The sequence below is a fragment of the Eulemur rufifrons genome, chromosome 2, assembly GCF_041146395.1.
Source record: "Eulemur rufifrons isolate Redbay chromosome 2, OSU_ERuf_1, whole genome shotgun sequence".
In the NCBI taxonomy this organism is placed as follows: Eukaryota; Metazoa; Chordata; class Mammalia; order Primates; family Lemuridae; genus Eulemur; species Eulemur rufifrons.
Window position 1 is genome coordinate 19,276,729 of NC_090984.1, and position 18,630 is coordinate 19,295,358.

An 18,630-nucleotide genomic window follows, 5' to 3' on the forward strand; every position below is an offset into this window, starting at 1 on the left:
ACTGATAAAATATTAACAATGTTGGTACTTCCAGTCCATGAATATGGTTTACCTTTCTATTAAGATCTTTAACTTAAACATTCCATTGTATATAAAAGAAATTTTTTAGGAAGCTCTTTAATTTTAGCAGTATTTTATAGTTTTCAGTGTAGCAGTCTTGTGCATTTCATTAATCTTACTTATTGGTGCTGTTATAAAGGATATTTTTTAAAACTTCATTTTCTACTTTATGCTAGTAGAAATGCAGTTTATTGTTTTAGTTGATCTTGTACCTAGTGACTTTGCTAAAATACTAATTTCAATACTTTGTAGATTCTTTTTGTTTATGTACGTAATCATTTCATTTGCTAACAATAGCTTTGCTTTTTTCTTTATAATTTTTTTTATATCTTTTCTTTCTTTCTGTCTTTTTTTATTTTATTTTATTATTTTTTTTTTGAGACAAGGTCTCATTACCTCATAGCTCATAGTGATCACAGCTCACTGCAGCCTAGAACTCTCAGGCTCAGGTGATCCTCCCACCTCAGCCTCCCAAGTAGCTGGGGTACAGGCATGGCCACCACACCCAGCCAGTTTTTTTGTTTTTTTGTAGAGATGGGATCTTGCTGTGTTGCCCAGCCTTTCTCATTTCTTGTTTCTTGACTTATTGTACTGGATAGTCCAGTGCAAGGGTGAAAAGAAGTAGTGATGAAAGAGATCCTTGGCTTATTCCCAGACTTGGGAAAAGTGTTCACTATTTCCCCAGTAAGTATGATGTCGGCAGTAAAGTTTTGTAGGTACTCTATCAGATGAGAAAGTTCTCTTCTGTTCCTACTAGCTGACGGTTTTTGCCATGAATGAATGTTGGATTTAAATGCTTTTTCTGCATTCATTGAGACTGTCTTTTTTTCTTTTCTTGTGTTAATGTAGTAGATTATGTCTGCGGTCCCCAGTCCCCAACTACCTACCAGTCTGTGGCCTGTTAGGGACTGGGCCACAGAGCTCTGATACCCCTCCTTTCCCCCAGCCCCCACCCCCATGAAAAAATTGTCTTATATGAAACTTGGGGGGGCAGAGGGGGGGAGGGCTCACAGCAGGAGGTGAGCGGTGGGCAAGTGAGGGAAGCTTCATCTGTATTTACAGCCATTCCCCATTGCTCACATCAGACACACACACACACACACACACACACAAACGCCCCTGCCCCCTCCCATGGTGCCAAAAATGTTGGCCACCGCTGCAGAACAGTGACTGATTTTCAGTGAAACCCCGCCTGGCTGTGAGGTGCCTTCTCTTGTGTGTGTGCATCACACACAGTCAAGTCAGTCCTCCTTTCACGTTCACCCACTTGCTGGAACTTACCTGTGACTCCAGTATCGATAGTTGCGGCACTTTCAGGTTGTTGGCTGGCACACACGGGTGGAGAGTGGGAGAAGTGCAGTGCCAGCGTGCACGTTCCCAGCCGAGGTGAACAGGTGGTGCTCTTCCTTCTCTCTCCCTGCTCGTTCTGTAAGCAAGTGCCTTTTCGCAGTATGTTCAATGCTGTTTCTCACATCTTGGTGGGTTGTCTTGGCAATTTTATTTTTTAAAATGGCCCCTAAGTGTAGTACTGAAGGTCACCTGGTGTCCTAAGTTCAAGAAGGCTGTGATGTGCCTTACAGAGAAAATACGTGTGCTAGGTAAACTTCAGGCATGAGTTATAATGTTAATGAATTAACAATATATACTCAATAAGGTATCTTTAAACAACAACCTAAAACAAGTTTATGTATTGATCGGTTAATGGTAATTTTTTGATTAGATGCTCACTGGAACCCAACCCTGTATTCGCCATGGAGTAGTGACTGACTGGTTTGCAGTGACTTTGTAGACCGCAGCTACCTTGATTGATGAACACAGACATATATTTCATTCCTTCCTTCCTTATTTTGATTTGCTAATTACGATTTTTGCAGGTATACTCGTGGACATATTGGCCTGTACTTTCATTTTTTTGTCCTTGTCAGATTTTGGTATCAGGGTTATGCTGCTCTCATGAAATGTCTTTGGAAGTGTGCCTTTTTCTAACATCTGAAAGAATCTATGTGACATCTCTTTAAATGGTTTGGAGCTGCCTGGGCCTGGGGTTTAGTTTTGTTTTATTTTTGTGGAAGGTTTCAATTATGAATTCAATTTATTTAATATGTACAGGTCTCCTTAGAGTTTCTGTCTTGATAGCCTGTATTTCTGCGGAGTTCATCACGCTGGCATCGCTGTTACGATGCCCTCCTACTATCTTGGTGTCCGTGGGGTCTGCAGGGTGTCCCCTTTGAGGTTCCTGATGCTGGCAATTTGCATTTTCTCCTTTTTAATTCCCCCTTGATCAATCTTATTGGGGGTTTATCAATTTTCTTTCTTTTTATGAAGAACTAACTTTAGCCTTATTGATTTTTCTCTATTGTCTGATTTCTGTTTGATTCTTATTTTTATCTGTATTTCCTTCCATTTTATTTCAATTTAATGTTATTTTCTAGTTTCCATTGTATTATCTTTTTGGACCCACAGGTTAATTAGAAATGTTCAGTTTAATTTCCTAACATTAGAGTTTTTCTAGTTTTCCCTCTTTACTACTTTCTAATTGAACCCCACTGTGGTCAGAGAACATAGTCTCTGATTTCAGCCCTTTGAAATTAGTTTGTGGCCAATATTTAGTTTATTTTGGTAAATGTTCCATGTGTTTGAAAAGAATGTGTGTCTTGCAGTTGTTGGGTGGCATCTTCTGTAGATTTCTCTTACATCAACTTGGTTGATTGTTGGTCACGTCATCTTTATTCTCACTTTTTTTTGGTGGCTAGTTCTAGCTTGTTCTGTTAGCTACTGAGAAAGATTGTTAGTTCTGTCAATTTTTACTTTATGTTGAAGCTCTATTACTAGGTGCATACACATTCAGATTGCTTTGTCCTCATGTTGCGTTGTCTTTTATCATTATGAAATGTCCCTCCTTGTGTTGTAATACTTCTTGCCTTAAAGAAATCCCTAGTCTGCTGTAAATATGACCATGCCAGCTTTTTACTGGTTTGTTCAGTGCTTGTGTGGTTTGTCTTTTCCCATCCTTTCACTGTCTGCCATCCCGTGTTCTTTTTTTCTTGTCTGTCTGTCTTTCTCTCGCTTTCTTTTTTTTTTTGTTTGTTTGTTTTTTTCAGACAGGGTCTTGCTGTCACCTGGGCTGGAGTGCAGTGTCATGATCATAGTTCACACTGCAGCAGTGAATTCCTGGCTCAAGCGATCCTCCTGCCTCAGCCTCCTGAGTAGCTGGGACTACAGGCATGTGCCACCTCGCCTGGCTAATTTTTTTTGTGGAGATGGGGTCTCATTATGTTGCCCAGGCTGGTCTCAAACTCCTGTCATCAAGTGATCCTCCTGCCTCAGTGTCCCAGAGTGCTGGGATTATAGGCATGAGCCACTGCTCCTGGTTCCTTCTGTTATATTTGAAGTGTATTTTATATAAATGGCACAGTTAAATCTTATTTTTTGTTCAGTCTGATAATCTTTGTCTTTTAATAGCGTTTTTAGTCCATTTATACTTTTTGGATTACTTGTGTATTGTGTAATTATGAAAACAATTGGGCTTACTTTACCATCTTGTTCTTTGCTTTCTGTGTGTTCCATTTGTTCTTTTATTTTTTTTCTTGTCTTCTGGATTAATCAAACAATTTTACTCTATTTTGTCCTCCTGTTTCAGCTCATAAGTCTTAGTTTTTGTATTAACTTTTTTAGTACTTACCCTAGAGGTTGCAGTATAAATTCTTTACTTATCAGAGTCTATTTTAAATAAGGACTTTCTAGTTCCCCTATAATGCAAGAAGCAGTGTAACTCAGTTAACTGTTGTTCCTTCTGCATAGCACAAGATCGTAACGTTGTTTTAAACAGTAAACGTTCTTTGTATTATCCACGTACTACCTCCAACTTCCATTTGGGATCATGTCCTTCAGCTTGAAGAGCTTACTTTTTAATATTCCTCATGCTAGGATGCCGGTGATGAATTCTTTCAACTTTGTCTGAAAAGTCTTGATTTTGCTTTCATTTTTTGAAGAATATTTTCACGGGCTTATTTTTCTAGGTTTGAAGGGTTTTTTTCTTTCAACACGTAAACAGTTTCATTCCATTGTCTTTGGGCTGCTGCTGTTTCTGTTAAAAAGTCAGAAGTCTGTCTTACTCCTTCCTTTGAAATTGTGCCCTTTTTCCTCTGCATTCTTTTGAATTCTTTTTCTTTCTTTTTCTGGCAGCGTGACTATGATATGCCCATCCACATGCGTCCTTGTTTTTCTTTTTGTTTATTCCGAGTTTCATGACTCTGTGGGTTGGTGTCATTCATCAAATTTTGGAGAATTCTTGGCCATTAGTCTCTTCAGATTTTGTTCTGCCTCGTTCTTTGCTTCTTCTAAGTCATTTACACACATCTTAGGGTGCTTGACTGTCTTATGCATATCCTAAATTATGTTCTTTCCCTTTATACTTCAGTTTTGTGGTTTTTTAAAAATTAGTTTCTTTTTGATTTCACTAATTCTGTCTTGTGCTGTGCCCAGGCTGCTGTTACAGCTGCCCAGTGGGTTCATATGTTCGGGTATTGTATTGTCCAGCCTAGAAGAAATTTTTGTATAAATTTCAGATCTCTACTGGAATTCTCCAGCTTTTTATCTGTTTTGTCCTTTTTCTCTGTGGTCCTTAACATATTGCTGTAGTTACGTTAAAGCCCTTGTGTGCAGGCTCTAACGTCGCCGTTTGTGGGTCTGCCTGTGTTGTTCATCTTTTTCTTGCACATTTTCCTGCCCTCCACGTGCCAGGCTGCAGTGATGTTACTCTTCTCCAGAGATGTGCTGTTCTTTTCTTGGGGACCACTGAGTCCAGGCAGGGGCTCAGGTGTTGCCTGTGGAGATGAGGGAGGTGGCCAGTCTGTGCGCTGTCCCACAGGGGCTGTGGGCACCAGGAGAGGCCACTGCTCGGGTTGGCGTGGCACCAGCCCAGGAGTTGTTTATCACTGTATCAGTTCCCCAGCAGTAGAGACTTTCCAGTGTGGAGCAGTTTTCTTGAATGTATTTTTCACTTTTCTTCTAATGCGCTGGTTTTGTTTGTTTGCTTTTGGTTGGTTGGTCTGGTTTAGTTTTTGATTCCTGTGACTCTTTCCTGGGTGATCGAGAGGGGCTGGCACTTGGGCTTTCCCAGGCCTGGCCTGGAGCTCTCCCTCCTGTCTTGTCCCCAGTCAGTGCCCCCAACAGGAGGCTGCCCCCCCCCCCCCCCCCCCCCGTGCTGAAAGCCAGCTGCACCCAGAGTTCGTTTCTCTTCCTCCCCTCTTAGGGCGTCTGCCACCCCCACCAGCCACCGTGGGCAGGACATCTTCCCCGTGGCGACGCACACTCTTAGAGTGGCTCCTGTGCCTGCGGCTGGGATGTCAGTCCCTGTGGGAGCTCCTGCCCTAAGCTAGACTACTTGTCCGTGGGATCCAGATCTCAGCTGCCTTAACTGAGTCTGGCGTCTCCTTGCTGCTCCCTCAGGCCTCTGTGCTTCTAGTGTTCCCGTGACTGTCCAGCCTTAAGCCAGTCTCACCTCACAGAGCTCGGGATGTGCCCCTCCCCAAAGTCCTTGCTCAGAAGTCACCTCTGACCCCCTGGCTGGATCAGGCAGCCCTGCTGGCTGCCCACGGCTTCCCGAGTGGTGTTGTCACCCTGACCACCCTGGGCCTGATGGCCTCTCAGCCTGTGTTTGGGTGCCCAGAGCCTGCCCTGGACCTGCTGGTTCCGTTGAATCAAGTGCAGCAGCACCAGGCCCAGGCCGCAGAAGAGGGCGGAGTACAGTAGTACCTGTCCCCTGCCTGGAGTTGCTGAGATGGCACACCCTGCTCGTCTTGGGTGCAGAGCGTGTGCCCGCAACGTGACCTTTGCCCTCTTCTTGTACAGTCTATGAGAACGAAGACCAACTGCTCTGGGACCCCAGCGTCCTTCCCGAGAGGGAGGTGGAGGAGTTCCTGTACAGGGCAGTGAAGCGGAGGTGGCATGAGATGGCTGGGTCTCAGCTCCCAGAGGGAGAAGCCGTGAAAGACAGTGAGCAGGTGGGGGCCGCACTGGGTGCCGTGGGGCTGGTGTACCCTGAGCCAGGGGTCACACTGCTGCTGCCTCCAGGGGCCAGGCAGGGCGGAGTGAGGGGATAGGACAGGCCGGGTTGGGGGTGGGCCAGGGGCTGGAGCAGCTATGCCAGGTCGGGAGGGGGCCACCTGCATGGGTGTCCAGCATGGGCGTTACTCAGATTCACTTGGGGAGGAGTTGTAGATGCTCCCTGATGTCACTTCTGGGATGGTGGTGTAGACACCCCTGTGTCACCCCTGGGGTGGTGGTGTCGGTGCCCCTTGCTGTTGGCTCCTGGGGTGATCAGGAAGACCACATCTGCCCCCAGGCACTGTACGAGCTGGTAAAATGTAACTTCAACGTGGAGGAGGCCCTGCGGAGGCTGCGGTTCAACGTGAAGGTGGTCAGAGGTGAGCCACAGCCCGGCCCCCCCCAGCACTGCCCCCGGGCATGGCTGACCTGCCTGCCTGGCCCTGTTTGCAGATGGGCTGTGTGCCTGGAGTGAGGAGGAGTGCGGGAGCTTTGAGCACGGCTTCCGCGTGCACGGGAAGAACTTCCACCTGATCCAGGCCAACAAGGTGAGCACGCCGCCCCTGTGTGGCTCCACCAGGGCTCCTTGGTCCGGGGAGGGCCCAGTACCCTCACCTTCCACTCCTGGCAGCAGGTGGGGGTGCAGCAGGCTCACAGCAGACACGGCCGAGGCCCGGAGCCCCTGTGTCCACACCTTGCCATGTGCCTGTTGGTCTCTTGCCTAGGTCTCCTCTGCCAACTTTCCTGGGCCCCTGCCAGTCACCAAGAGAGCAAGCCTTCAGTTTTGGGAAAGAATTTGCCAAAAGGCGAATTCTTTTTTTTTTTTTTTTTATTTCATCTTATTGTTATGGGGGATACAGAATTGCAGGTTACATATGTTGCCCATGTACCGCCTTTCCCCCCAAGTCAAAGCTCCAGGCGTGTCTGTTCCCCAGATAGTGCGTGCTGCACCCATCATGTAGGTATATATCCCTCCCTTCCCCACCCCAAAAGGCGAATTCTAGTAGTCGTTCCTGTCTTGTGCTCTACCCCAAGGTCACGGGCACCGCGTCTTCCTCTCCATGTCCTCAGAGCAGAGCCTGCTGGCTCAGTGCCTGGCACTGACCCCACAGTGGGGGCCCAGCCTGGACCCTGCCTCTGCCTAATGCCCTGGGGACGGAGGACCCGGGTCTGATTCTCTCCTCCAAGGACCTGGTTGTAGTGGACAGAGGTTGCTCGGGTGACGGTACCCAGTGCCGTGCCAGGCAACGGTTGACCCTCCTGTCAGACTTCAGCGAGGCACATCCGCTGAGCCGGTCAGCCAGACCGGCTGTACCTGTGACGGGATGCGCTGGCCGCACACCTACTCGCGCATTGGCGGGGGGCGTGTGGCCCATGAAGCCTGAAGTATTTCCAATTTGGCCCTTTGTGGAAAGACTCCCTTGGTGCCTTTAAAGTATGCCCGTGAGAGAGGCTGCCTCAGACTTGTTCCCAAGCAGGCCTGGCTAAGCCAGACGGGTCCTTGCATGGTTCTCCAAGGTTGGTCCCAGTGTCGTCATCCCTCATTCTGGTTGGCAGCAGCAGGTTTGTCAGCCCAGGGGCTGTCCAAGCGCAGACCTTTTCTGCGGTTGCCAGCTGTGGGTACAGCCCTGGGTTTGCTGTGGCACGAGCCTCCCGCGTGGAGACACACCGAGCGCCCGGGGCCGCCCTGCACACCCCACACGGCGCAGGAGGTGTCTCCACGTGTGCGTCCAGCTCCTTGTCAGACACACTGAGCCTGAACACGCACTCGCTGTGTGTATATGACACATCATAAATGGGACTTTTCTGGGCTTCACAGAACCCACGTGTGTCCTTTGATGGTGTCTTGTGTGGACTCAGGAAGTTCACTCAGCGCCAGGGCGACGTGGGCAGCAGGAGAGCAGGCTCCCTGGGCGGGCTGCAGCGTGAGCCCCAGGGTCCTCGTTGCCACCCCGAGCCTGGGCCTGTGGGGGCAGCAGGCAGGCACAGCTGTCCTGGGAGCCCTGGTCTGGGATTCAGGAGGCAGGCCCTGGACAGGGGAACTTGGAGGGTTCATTTGTGTTGTTGCTGCTGCTGCAAAAGGAAGGGAGGGGGTCCCAGGCCAGGAGGGGGCTCTGGTGGGGGTTACGGGAGGAGACAGCACCAGAGTGCTTCAGGCGAGGGACGAGCCCCTGCAGCAGGGACACCTGTGACCCCCAGATGAGGCTTGAGGGAGTCGTAGGGGGGGTCTCATTTGTCTGAGCGGCAGGTGCTCTGCCCGTGAGTGCTGTCTCGGGGCCCGAGGTGCTGTCCTGGAGTGGGGGCTGGCAGGTAGGGGCCGCGACGATGCCCACCCCATCCCCACAGGTGCGCACGCGGTCGGTGGGCGAGTGTGTGGAGTACTACTACCTGTGGAAGAAGTCGGAGCGCTACGACTACTTCACCCAGCAGACACGGCTGGGCCGGAGGAAGTACGTCCCGTCCGGAACCACGTGCGTGCAGCGCTGCTCTCAGCAGTAACGACGCGGCGGCTGCCCCCCCCCCCCCGGGGAGCCTGGGCGGCCTCCCGAGTGGGGTGCCCACCTCCCTGCCACCCTGCCCCTCATGGCACCCTTTCCCCACAGGGACACTGACCAGGACCTGGACAGCAGTGACCCTGATGGCCCTGGCCGTGCACGCCCTGAGCATGACGCCCTGGTGGGGCTGCGCACAGGTGAGCTGTGGGGCAGCAGCTGGTCTGGGAGCTGTGAGGACGGGGGCCCTCCTCCCTGGCACCCTGAGGAGTGGGTGTCCGCCTGGCAGGAATCAGTGCCGCCCCCCACCCCTGCTGTGAGGAGGGATGGATCACGGGCGCCATCCTCTGGGCCTGCTGGAGGGAGCTGCAAGGCCCCACCCTTTGAGGCCCCAGGCGGAGTGGGGGCTCCTCTTCAGGCTTTGTTCCACAGAGGGCCCCTCTGCCCCCAGGTGGGGGTGCTTATCCCCAGGCATGAGGCCGTGGGGGCAGGCCCAGAGCATATCTCTGAGTCCTGCCCAGCGTCTGGGGCCCGAGGGCCATGCAGGAGGGAGACCTGGCTGCAGGTGGATGCTCAGTTTTTGACAGTGACCTGCAGAGGGAAATGGGTCTGTTTGCTTAGGTAGTCGAGTCTGGTGAGGGACACCTGTTTCCAGAACCCGGTCGGTCCCGTGGTTTGCCCAGAGGTGTCCGTGACTGCCTGGTTCCCAGATCTGCATATAAGGCACCTGTGCACTGCATGTTGGAACACAACGGCCGCAGCATCCATGTTCGCCCTCTCTGGGTGGCGCATCGGGCATTTTTAAAATCTCTGTCATATTCTGTTCTGTTTTTAAAGATGTGGGTCATGACCCACTCAGTTGATTTTACAGCCTTCCAAACCTGGGGCCACTAACCTGGGGGGTCTGCAGATTTCAGAATAACGGGCTGTTTTTGTGCCTGTGCGTATTTTATGTATGTGTGGACACCGTTTTTGAGGAGAGGTCCAGAGGCTTCAATGGACCCGACCGAGGTCAGGCAGAAGCCCTGCACGGGTCACAGCCTGGAGCACAAGTGTGATTCTAAGAGCGGTGCGTCCTCTGGGACCCTCTGCACCTCAGCAGGCTTTGGGGGGCCTGATGCCCGTGGTTGGCCCGGCCCTCAGCTGTGCTCTCTCCACAGAGCCACTGAACGCGGACGGCACGGCCGGTGGTCTCAGCGAGTCTGGTGTGGGCGCCGCAGGCCTCCCATCCTCAGAGCCGGAGCCCTGCCCGTTGCAGCAGCTGGATGAGCCCCCTGCTGTGCCCCTGCCTGGGCGGCCCCCAGCCCTGGCTGACCCGGCCTCGTACCCGCCAGCCACCGACGATCCAGAGCCAGACGCCAGCCCAAGACTGGCCGTCGACTTCGCCCTGCCTGAGGAGCTGCCCCTCATCTCCAGCCGTGTGGATCTAAGCGGGGATCCTGAGGAGGCCGTGGCCCCCGCACAGGTGGCCTTGTCGGTCACCGAGTTCGGACTCATCGGCATTGGGGACGTGAATCCCTTCCTGGCCGCCCACCCAGCGTGCCCTGCGCCCGGGCTGCACGCGGAGCCCCTGTCACAGTGAGTGCCGCGCCCCTGTCCGGAGGCTGAGCTGAGGGGAGCCAGGGAGGTGTCAGCCTCGGGGAGGTGTGGCCACATGGAGCAAGCTCTGTTTCTTTAGTTTTCTGTGTTTAGTTTGATGTATTTATATTTTTGACTAGATAACGTACTCATAGGGTTCAGAATGCAGAGGGCAGAAGTGGGGTGAACCGGGCTCCTGGGCACTGTGCCTGGCCTGCTGAGGCTCTCGGGGGAGGCGGGGCTGGGGCCTGGGCTGCGCGGGGGCTGCGCTGACCTCTCTTATCCTCTCGGTTTCTCCTCTGCAGCTGTAACGTGATGACCTGTTGATTCCTGGCATGGGTGGGCGCGTGTGGCCTGGACTGGACTTGGCGCTGCCACCGAGCCGGCCCCTGTCAGTCTTCCTGACCCCTTCCCCCCTCGGGCCTCGGGCAGCACCTTCTCTGCTTCAGAACACGTCAGGACCAGGGCGAGGTGGTGCCCCTCTCCCTACAGACTGGACCAGGGCCACGCGGGCCCCTGCCATCAGCGCCCGGCACTGCCACCTGGCTCCAGGCTGCGCCCCACGGGACTCACCACCTGGCAGTGGGTACGGAGAGGGCTTGGTCCTTGGATGCAGAGCAGAGCTGCCGCCTGGGCCCGTCCAGCCAGCAGAGGCGAGGGGAGACGGCAGGACGCCCTACCCGCACCAGCAGCCTCTGCCCAGGGCGCCCTCAGCCCTGCTTGCTCTGTCTCCCCACCACGGCCGGGCTGTGGGCCACCCCAGCCCTGGGGTCGGCGGGCAGCTGCTACTCAGTGCCAAATCCTGGGGGCACAGAGCCATATACCTCGCTGTCCGCCCCCACCCGGCCCAACCCTCCACCCCTGTCGTCTCCACTTCAGGAAAAGCCGCACTTTACACCCCACCTGCCTCCTTCTCCTCTCCAGCCCTGGTCCCGATCACAGTCGGGCTGGGGGCCCCTCGGCAGCCCTGGCATGGGTCAAGGAGACGGGTGACCTGCACCCCCGCTGCCCCTCCCCTGGCACCAAGGCAGGGAGCCTCCGGAAGCGACGCCGAGGGGCAGAACTCCAGCCTGTTCTCCTGACCCTGTAGGTCTTTCTGTTGGAAGCTTCCCAGCAAGGTGGTTTGGGGTCCTTGTCCTCCTCTTTCCCGCCTCCTTTGTTTTTATTTATGTTTCTGTTTACAAGTTGGAGTGAGGTCCTGGGGGCAGGGCAGCTTGCCCGGCCTGGCATCGTCCAGAGTGTTGTTTTGCTCGAGCCCTTTGCAGAGTTGGACTCGGCCACCCCTCACCCCCACCAAGGACCACACTGTGAAGTGATAACTGCCTTGAACCCGTCTTGCTGTTTTATTTATTAAACTTGATTTGAAGCCCGGGGGTGCCTCGTGCTGGGTCAGGATGGGCTGGGAGTGCAGGTCAGTCGTTGTCTCCAGTGGGCCCTGGGCCTGCCGGGGATCTGGGATGGGTGGTGACCAGCAGGCGGGATCCGTGGGGAGATGATGTGACAGGTTGCAAAGTGTGTGCGTCAGTGAGGAAAGCTTGGGCGTGATGGGCAGAGGTGCTCAGCAGCCTCCTGGAAGTGACACTGGAGCCGGAGCCGGGAGGGGCTGAGGGTGCGGAGCGGGAGGAGCTGGGCAGGCTCGGGGACAGCAGGCAGCTGTGGGGCCGCTGGAGGCCTGCGGGTTCCACAGCTCCCTGTGGCGGCCGCCCGCTGGGAGGCAGAGGGAGGGTAGGCCAGTGTGGGAGAGGCGGGGGCCTCGCCGTTCACGGTTTCCCTCAGGACTGGACAGGTCTTCTGTCTCCTGGTTTGCCCTACTCCCAGCAGCAAGTCTTCTCTTGACGTTTTTCTTCTGACTGCTTTAAGATTTTTCTGTCACTGGTTTTGAGCAGTTTTGAGGACATGCCTGGATGTGTGCATGCAGTGCGTAGCCCTTTGAGACTGGTTTCTTCACACTCATGTCTCTTCACAGCTTAACAGCTTAGCTGTTTTCTCACTGAATAATACTACGCTGGCTGCACCACAATTTATCCACTCACCAGCTGAAGGACATTGGTTGCTTCCAAGTTTCGGCAGTTATGAGTAAAGCTCCTATAAAGCACATGTGCAGGTTTTTGTTTGGACGTAGTTTCCAGCCCATTTGGGTAAACACCAAAGAGTGCAGTTGTTGGACCATACAGTACGGGTATGTTTGTCGAGAGACTGTCCAGCTGCCTCCCAAAGTGGCCGTATGATGCTGTGTTCCCGCTGGCAGTGAAGGAGAGTTCCTGTTGCTCCACGTCTGCACCAGCATTTGGTGGTGTCACTGTTTTGCAGTTTGGCCTTTGAAATGCGGTTTTCCGCAGCCTTTTGAAGATGTGTGTTTCTGTACGTTTCTGGTGCCCTTCACTTCTTCCTGCAGATCCCAGGTTGCAAGGAGGGATTCTTTCTTCTGGTCTTGAAGTGCTACCTTTAGTATTATTATTATTATTATTTTTTTTTGAGACAGAGTCTCACTCTGTTACCCGGGCTAGAGTGCTGTGGCGTCAGCCTAGCTCACAGCAACCTCAAACTCCTGGGCTCAAGCCGATCCTCCTGCCTCAGCCTCTCAAGTAGCTGGGACTACAGGCATGCGCCACCATGCCCGGCTAATTTTTTCCTGTATATTTTTGGTTGTTTAGCTAATTTCTTTCTATTGTTAGTAGAGACGGGTCTTGCTCTTGCTCAGGCTGGTCTCGAACTCCTGAGCTCAAATGATCCACCCACCTCGGCCTCCCAGAGTGCTAGGATTACAGGCGTGAGCCGCCGCGCCCGGCCTGCCTTTAGTATTTATTGTGCTGTAGGTCTGCTGCCAGTGAACTCTCTTAGCTCTAATTTGGATGAAAAGGCTCTAATTCCACCTTCATTTTTGAAGCACATTTTGGCAGAATATGGAATTATAGGTGGACTGTTTTTTCCTTTGAACATTTTAAAGATATTCCTTTTACTCCTGGTTTCTATTTTTCCTGATGAGAAATTTTGTCACTCTTTTATTCCTCTGATTCTGAGATCTCTTTCCTCTGAATATACATACATGAATTTCCATGTTTGGACCTCAGTGGTTTGTAACATGCCTGGGTCTAGTTTCCTGCACTGCGACGTGGACCTGGTGGCGGATGTCCTTCACCAGGTCCTGGAGTCTTGGCCTGTCCTTCTTGAGTTACTTCTGATGCCATGCTCTCCTTCTTCATTTTGGGTCTGTAGTCACACGAGTGACAGCCCTGGGTGTCCTCCCACAGGTCTCCCCTCACACGTGTGGGGCCTGGGTGTCCTCCCACATCTCGGTCGCGCGTGTTACCGCCCTGGGTGCCATCCTGTGGGTCTCTGTAAGTTTTATTCTTTGCTTGCTGTTTCAATTTGAACAATTTGTGTTTACTTGTCTTTGAGGTCACCTAGCCTCTTTTCCAATATTCCAGATTGCTGTTTAGTCCATCCCTCAGAGTGTTAAATTCTCAAAATGTTTATTTTATTTTCAGTATTTGTACTTTTGGGTTTTTTTAATTTCTCTGCTGAAATTCTTCATTTCTTCACCTTTCCCCCCGTCTTCTACAGTCTTTAAACTTTTTCAGTAATTACTTTAAATCTTGCTATTCTTTTATTTGTTTTTTGTTTTATTCTTTTGTTTTTATTTTTTGAGACAGAGTCTCATTCTGTCATCCAGCTGGAGTGCAGTGGTGTCGTCACTGCAACCTCGAACTCCTGGACTCAGCCTCCCGAGTAGCTGGGACCACAGGCGCGCACCATCACACCTGGCTAATCTTTCTATTTTTATTAGAGACGGGGTCTCACGCTTGCTCAGGCTGGTCTCGAACTCCTGACCTCAAGCAATCCTCCCGCCTCGGCCTCCCAGAGTGCTGGGATTGCGGGCATGAGCCACCGCACCTGCCTGTTTCTCTTCACAGTGGGATGAAGATCTTCTGTGACTTGCATTGTAACCACATGTGGAAATCTGCTGGAAAGAGTCAGTGGAGATGCCAGGAAGCAAAGGGGATTCGAGCGCCTGGGCCTGAGGGAGCCAGGCCTCAGCTGGGCCATCTGGAGATTGGACTTCCTGGGGCAGTTTCTGTGGGGCTAGGGGAAAGTTGCCAGAGGTGGCAGTCCTGGTGGCTGCTGTCCCCAGAGGCTCAGCCTCCTGGCCCAGGCCATGTGGAAGAGGTGTGGGCTCTGGAGTGTGACTGTTGATCCCACTGGCCTGATCCCACGGTTCAGCCTGCTCATCTCTCCCTTGTGGTCCTTGTCTTCCTGGTTTGTGGTGCCTGGGTCAGGTGGCCAGATAAAATACAGGACACCCACTTAGATGCCAATTATAGACAAACATGTTTTAACCTAAGTACGTCCCATGTAATATCTGGGACACACTTAGGCAAAAAAATGGTTGCTGTGCTGGGATTCAAATTTAATGGGGTGTCCTGTATCTTTAATTAATTATTTATTTGTCACAGGCATCAGAACTTAGCTAGGATGTCCTGTGTTTTTATTTGCTGAATCTGGTAACCCTCTTCCTGGGCTGTTCTAAAGTGGCTGTTGAGGCTGTGGGTGCAAAGCGCCTGCTCCATGTGCTTTGCCTGTGTGTCCGGCAGAGGGCGCTCCTGAGCCCACCTGCCCTCTGGGCGGAGCCCAGCACCTGGGGTCCTTGCAGGCTGCAAATCTGGCCCCACTCCTGGAATGAAGGCCACGGGGAGGGAGGGGTGGTGGCTCGGCAAATGTCCCCACTCACACAAAACCTTCCCAAGCCCCCAGTGTAGAATGCCAGAGCCACAAGACAGCCTGTGCAGGGAAGATTTGGAAACGTCACCTGTAGTGAGCACTTGGGAAATGCCTGGGTCCCTGCCCTGGGACCAGCACGTCAGGGTGATGCAGGACAGTGATGGAGTCACAGAGGCACTCAGAATTCTCAGGAGCCCCTCCACCACTGCCCTGGTCGTTCTCCCTCTTGAGTTGGATACTGGGCCTTTGCGTCTGTGCACGTCCAGCAGCTTTGCAGACAATCTCAGGCTTTCCAGGTCACTCTCCTTGGCTTCACTGTATCCTGGTTTTGGGGCAGGAAGGGGTGTAATGGGGACTTCACTGAGTATTTCATAGGGTGGCCCCGTACCATCTTCCCTCCTCATTTTGTGCAGGAAGCAGCTAGAAACCACCTCTCCCTTTGAGAACATGCTCTGTCCCAGTGCTGCTTGTATGTCCTGTTTTGCTGTGACCCCATGAAATTTCGTCACAGACTGAGAGCTCCCTGGAGCTGTAATATCCCTGATGACCTCAGGCTCGGGCCCTAGCATCATTCATTCATTCAGCACTCAGTAGTTCAGGCATTCATTCAGTAAGCATGAATTGAGCACCAAGTGTGTGCCAGTCCTGCGGTCCCAGAGCTCAGACTGGGGAGGAGACAGGTGATCTCGGAGTTTACAGACTCGGGGTGTGGGCCGTGATGGGCGGGAGGGGGCTGTGCTGTCAGGGTTGTCTGTATGAGGAGGCTTTGTTCACCCAGGACTGAGGCGGTTCATGGGACACCAGACTCGGTGCTGAGACTGGAAGGGCACCCTATCCCTGAGTCTCAGGTTGTATGACCCTAAATTAAGAGGTGCTCCAGGGATTGCAAAACGTGCTGGATTCTGAATTTCAAGATAGTGGTTTTTTTCGGCCGGGCGCGGTGGCTCACGCCTGTAATCCTAGCACTCTGGGAGGCTGAGGCGGGTGGATTGTTTGAGCTCAGGAGTTCAAGACCAGCCTGAGCAAGAGTGAGACCCCGTCTCTACTAAAAATAGAAAGAAATTATCTGGCCAACTAAAATATATATAGAAAAAATTAGCTGGGCATGGTGGTGCATGCCTGTAGTCCCAGCTACTCGGGAGGCTGAGGTGGTAGGATCGCTTAAGCCCAGGTGTTTGAGGTTGCTGTGAGCTAGGCTGACGCCACGGCACTCACTCTAGCCCGGGCAACAAAGCGAGACTCTATTTCAAAAAAAAAAAGAAAAAGATAGTGGTCTTTGGCCCTTTTTAACCTAGACTCCAGGAAGATGTCATGGTACCTACCCCCACCATTCATTTGCCCCTTAAATGATGTTTCCTAATGAGTTTGGCTCTGGGTCAAGCATTTCACAAACTTTATTCATTACAAGCCCAGGCAGGAGGTCCTGTCCTGTCCCCATTGTGCAGATGGGAAGACTGAGGCACATGGAAACTGGGAGTCACACCAAGGTGTCACTCCCAACCATCCAGCCACGTAGCCTTCCCTGCCCAGGGCAACTGCTCGGCTTCAGAACCATTGAGGCGGGGTTGAGGTGGGGGGGGGAAATGCCCAAGAGCTCCAGGGTACAAATCTGGGAGATGACTCCCTTGTGACCTTGGGCAAGATACTTCACCTCTCTGGGTCCCAGGAGAAGTACAGAAAGCATAAGCAGTGGCTATATGCCCAGCACCTTTCTGCCCACTTCCCAGGGATATCGATCTTCATGACAGTCTGGAAACAAAGAGCCAGTGCTGGCCCAGAGGCAAGAGTGCCCTGAGCTTCATTGCCTGGTGGTGACCAGCTGGCTCCAGGAGCTGGTCCTGTCTCCAGAGGACCCAGCTTGGGGCCCAGGTATTGCCATCTGCAGGTGAGGGAGAAGCCACGCTGGCCTTAGGTTCTTCCTGTAAAGGGAAGAACCGGCAGCTGGGGGCCAGTAGATCCCAGCTGTGAAAGCTCTGACAAGAAGTTCCTTGACGATTGCAGGACCCCGGCAGCACACGTAGGAGCCTTGACCCCAATCCTAACCCTAATCCTAATTCTTGCTGCCCCCACCAGATTTTAATCCTGTCCCTGCCCAGCAGTTTTAAGGACTGACGCAAATCCTGAGCAGAGGGAAGTGCGGGAGGTGAGGGGGGGACACCCTCCAGCCTCAGCCCCTCCCTCTGGCCTCCCTGGATCCTCCCCTGGGTCTCTTCCTCCTGCCTCAGTGCCCAACCCCGAAGCCCTCACCACGCCGCCCCCTCCCCCTTACCTGCTCCTGCCCAGCACACAGTAGGTGCTCAGTAAAGACCTCGAATTTCCTGACTGGAGTAGTGTCATGGCCTCTGCACCTTGGAAGAAAGTGTGGATGGGCCTTCAGGACTGCACTGAGGGGTGGGGCAAGTGCAGTAATGACGGCAGCTAACCTACATGTGCGCATGTAGCATTTGTGCCAGGCTGGCCAGGGGTGTGTGGGGGAAATTCTCACAACCCTAATTCCATATTCTTTGCATGAATGATCGAACGAACAAGTGAATGACTGGAGCTAGAGCCTGGCCCACCCGCCCTGTGAGTGGCAGCGGGGGGTGGAGGGGACCCTGAGAAATAGTCCCTTCTGCAAAGGGTCCAACCCCACTGCCCTGGAGGAAGCCTGGGATGGGGGCGGAAGCCATGCATTTCGGGATGTGCTGTTGGGCCTGTGGATGGCGCGAGATGCCCCTCTACGCTCTCTGCACACCACAGACAGAAAATCCAGGACCAGAGTCTCCACGCAGGGTCTCGTCACGCCCTGCGGGTGTGCTGAGCTATTCTGTGTGTGGGGTGGGGGGCTCATCTTCATCTGCCTGGGAAAAGGAAGCTGTCCTGGGCGCGGGAGACCTTGGCCAGAGAGAAGTACCCTCAACCCCAGCCTGTCCTCTGGAGGGCCCCAGATGAGCCGTATGCTGCCCCACCTAGCACCGCTGACTATACGGGAAACAGGACTCAAGGGCCCTGAGCTCAAGTCCCTGCTGGCGGACCTGGGCCGAGGGGCGCCCCTCTCTGACTCCCTTCATGCGTGAAAAAGGGCCAAGACACACCCTGTCTTAGGGCTGTTGGGGAGGGAGCTGCTGGTGGGAAGGAGGTCCCGGCGTGAACCCCGGGGCACGGCAGCCTGGGCTCCAGTCCCAGCCCTGCCACGTCCTACTGTGTGACTTTAAGTGACCGAACCAACGTGAAGGTCCGCGAAAATCACGGCAGGGATGCTGAGGAGGTGGGGCCTCCGGGATGGTCCCAGCCTAGAGGACCCCGCATGGGCGCCAGGTCACTGAGTGGATGGGACGGCTCCCTCGGGCCCTGGTTTCCCTACCGTAGGTGCCTTTGACCCTGAAGGCTCCCCAGAACCTGGGGGGGGGGGCGAGACCCCGGCACCACGTCGTCAGGTCCCCATCTCGGCGCCTGTGCGTGCTCTTCCGTCCAGTGGGACGGCAGGTGTGCCGGGAGGACCCTCCCAGGTGGGCGCTGATGAGCCTGACCTAAAGTGCCCGGGACCGCAGGTGTTGCGGGGGGAGCAGCACCTCTGCAGGAAGCCACGGCGCCCCGTCAGTGTTAAGGTACTTCCTGCTTTCGGGCGTTTTAGGATGCGCGGCACGAGCGCCATTTCCCGAGGAGGAAACCGGGGCTCGGGGGGGGGGTCGGGGGACGTGTCCTGCGGGAGCCAGAGCCGTCCTCCCCGCAGCCCCGACCTCCCCTCTTCCTT

The 18,630-nt window shown here is 53.4% G+C and overlaps 1 protein-coding gene across 2 annotated transcripts in view; it reads left to right on the plus strand.

Annotated features, from left to right (window-relative positions):
• MIER2 (MIER family member 2) overlaps positions 1-11,538 on the plus strand; it is a 29,653-nt gene extending 18,115 nt beyond the window's left edge. Inside the window, exons 8-14 of one of the 2 annotated variants that reach the window (XM_069456836.1) lie at positions 5,914-6,065; positions 6,407-6,488; positions 6,562-6,656; positions 8,455-8,579; positions 8,712-8,800; positions 9,761-10,178; positions 10,484-11,538. In XM_069456836.1, coding sequence (XP_069312937.1) covers positions 5,914-6,065; positions 6,407-6,488; positions 6,562-6,656; positions 8,455-8,579; positions 8,712-8,800; positions 9,761-10,178; positions 10,484-10,505 — 983 coding nt within the window. In that variant the 3' untranslated portion in view covers positions 10,506-11,538. The remainder of the gene's footprint in view (positions 1-5,913; positions 6,066-6,406; positions 6,489-6,561; positions 6,657-8,454; positions 8,580-8,711; positions 8,801-9,760; positions 10,179-10,483) is intronic. The other variant, XM_069456846.1, reaches the window with a different exon arrangement.
• The last annotated feature ends 7,092 nt before the right edge of the window (positions 11,539-18,630 follow it).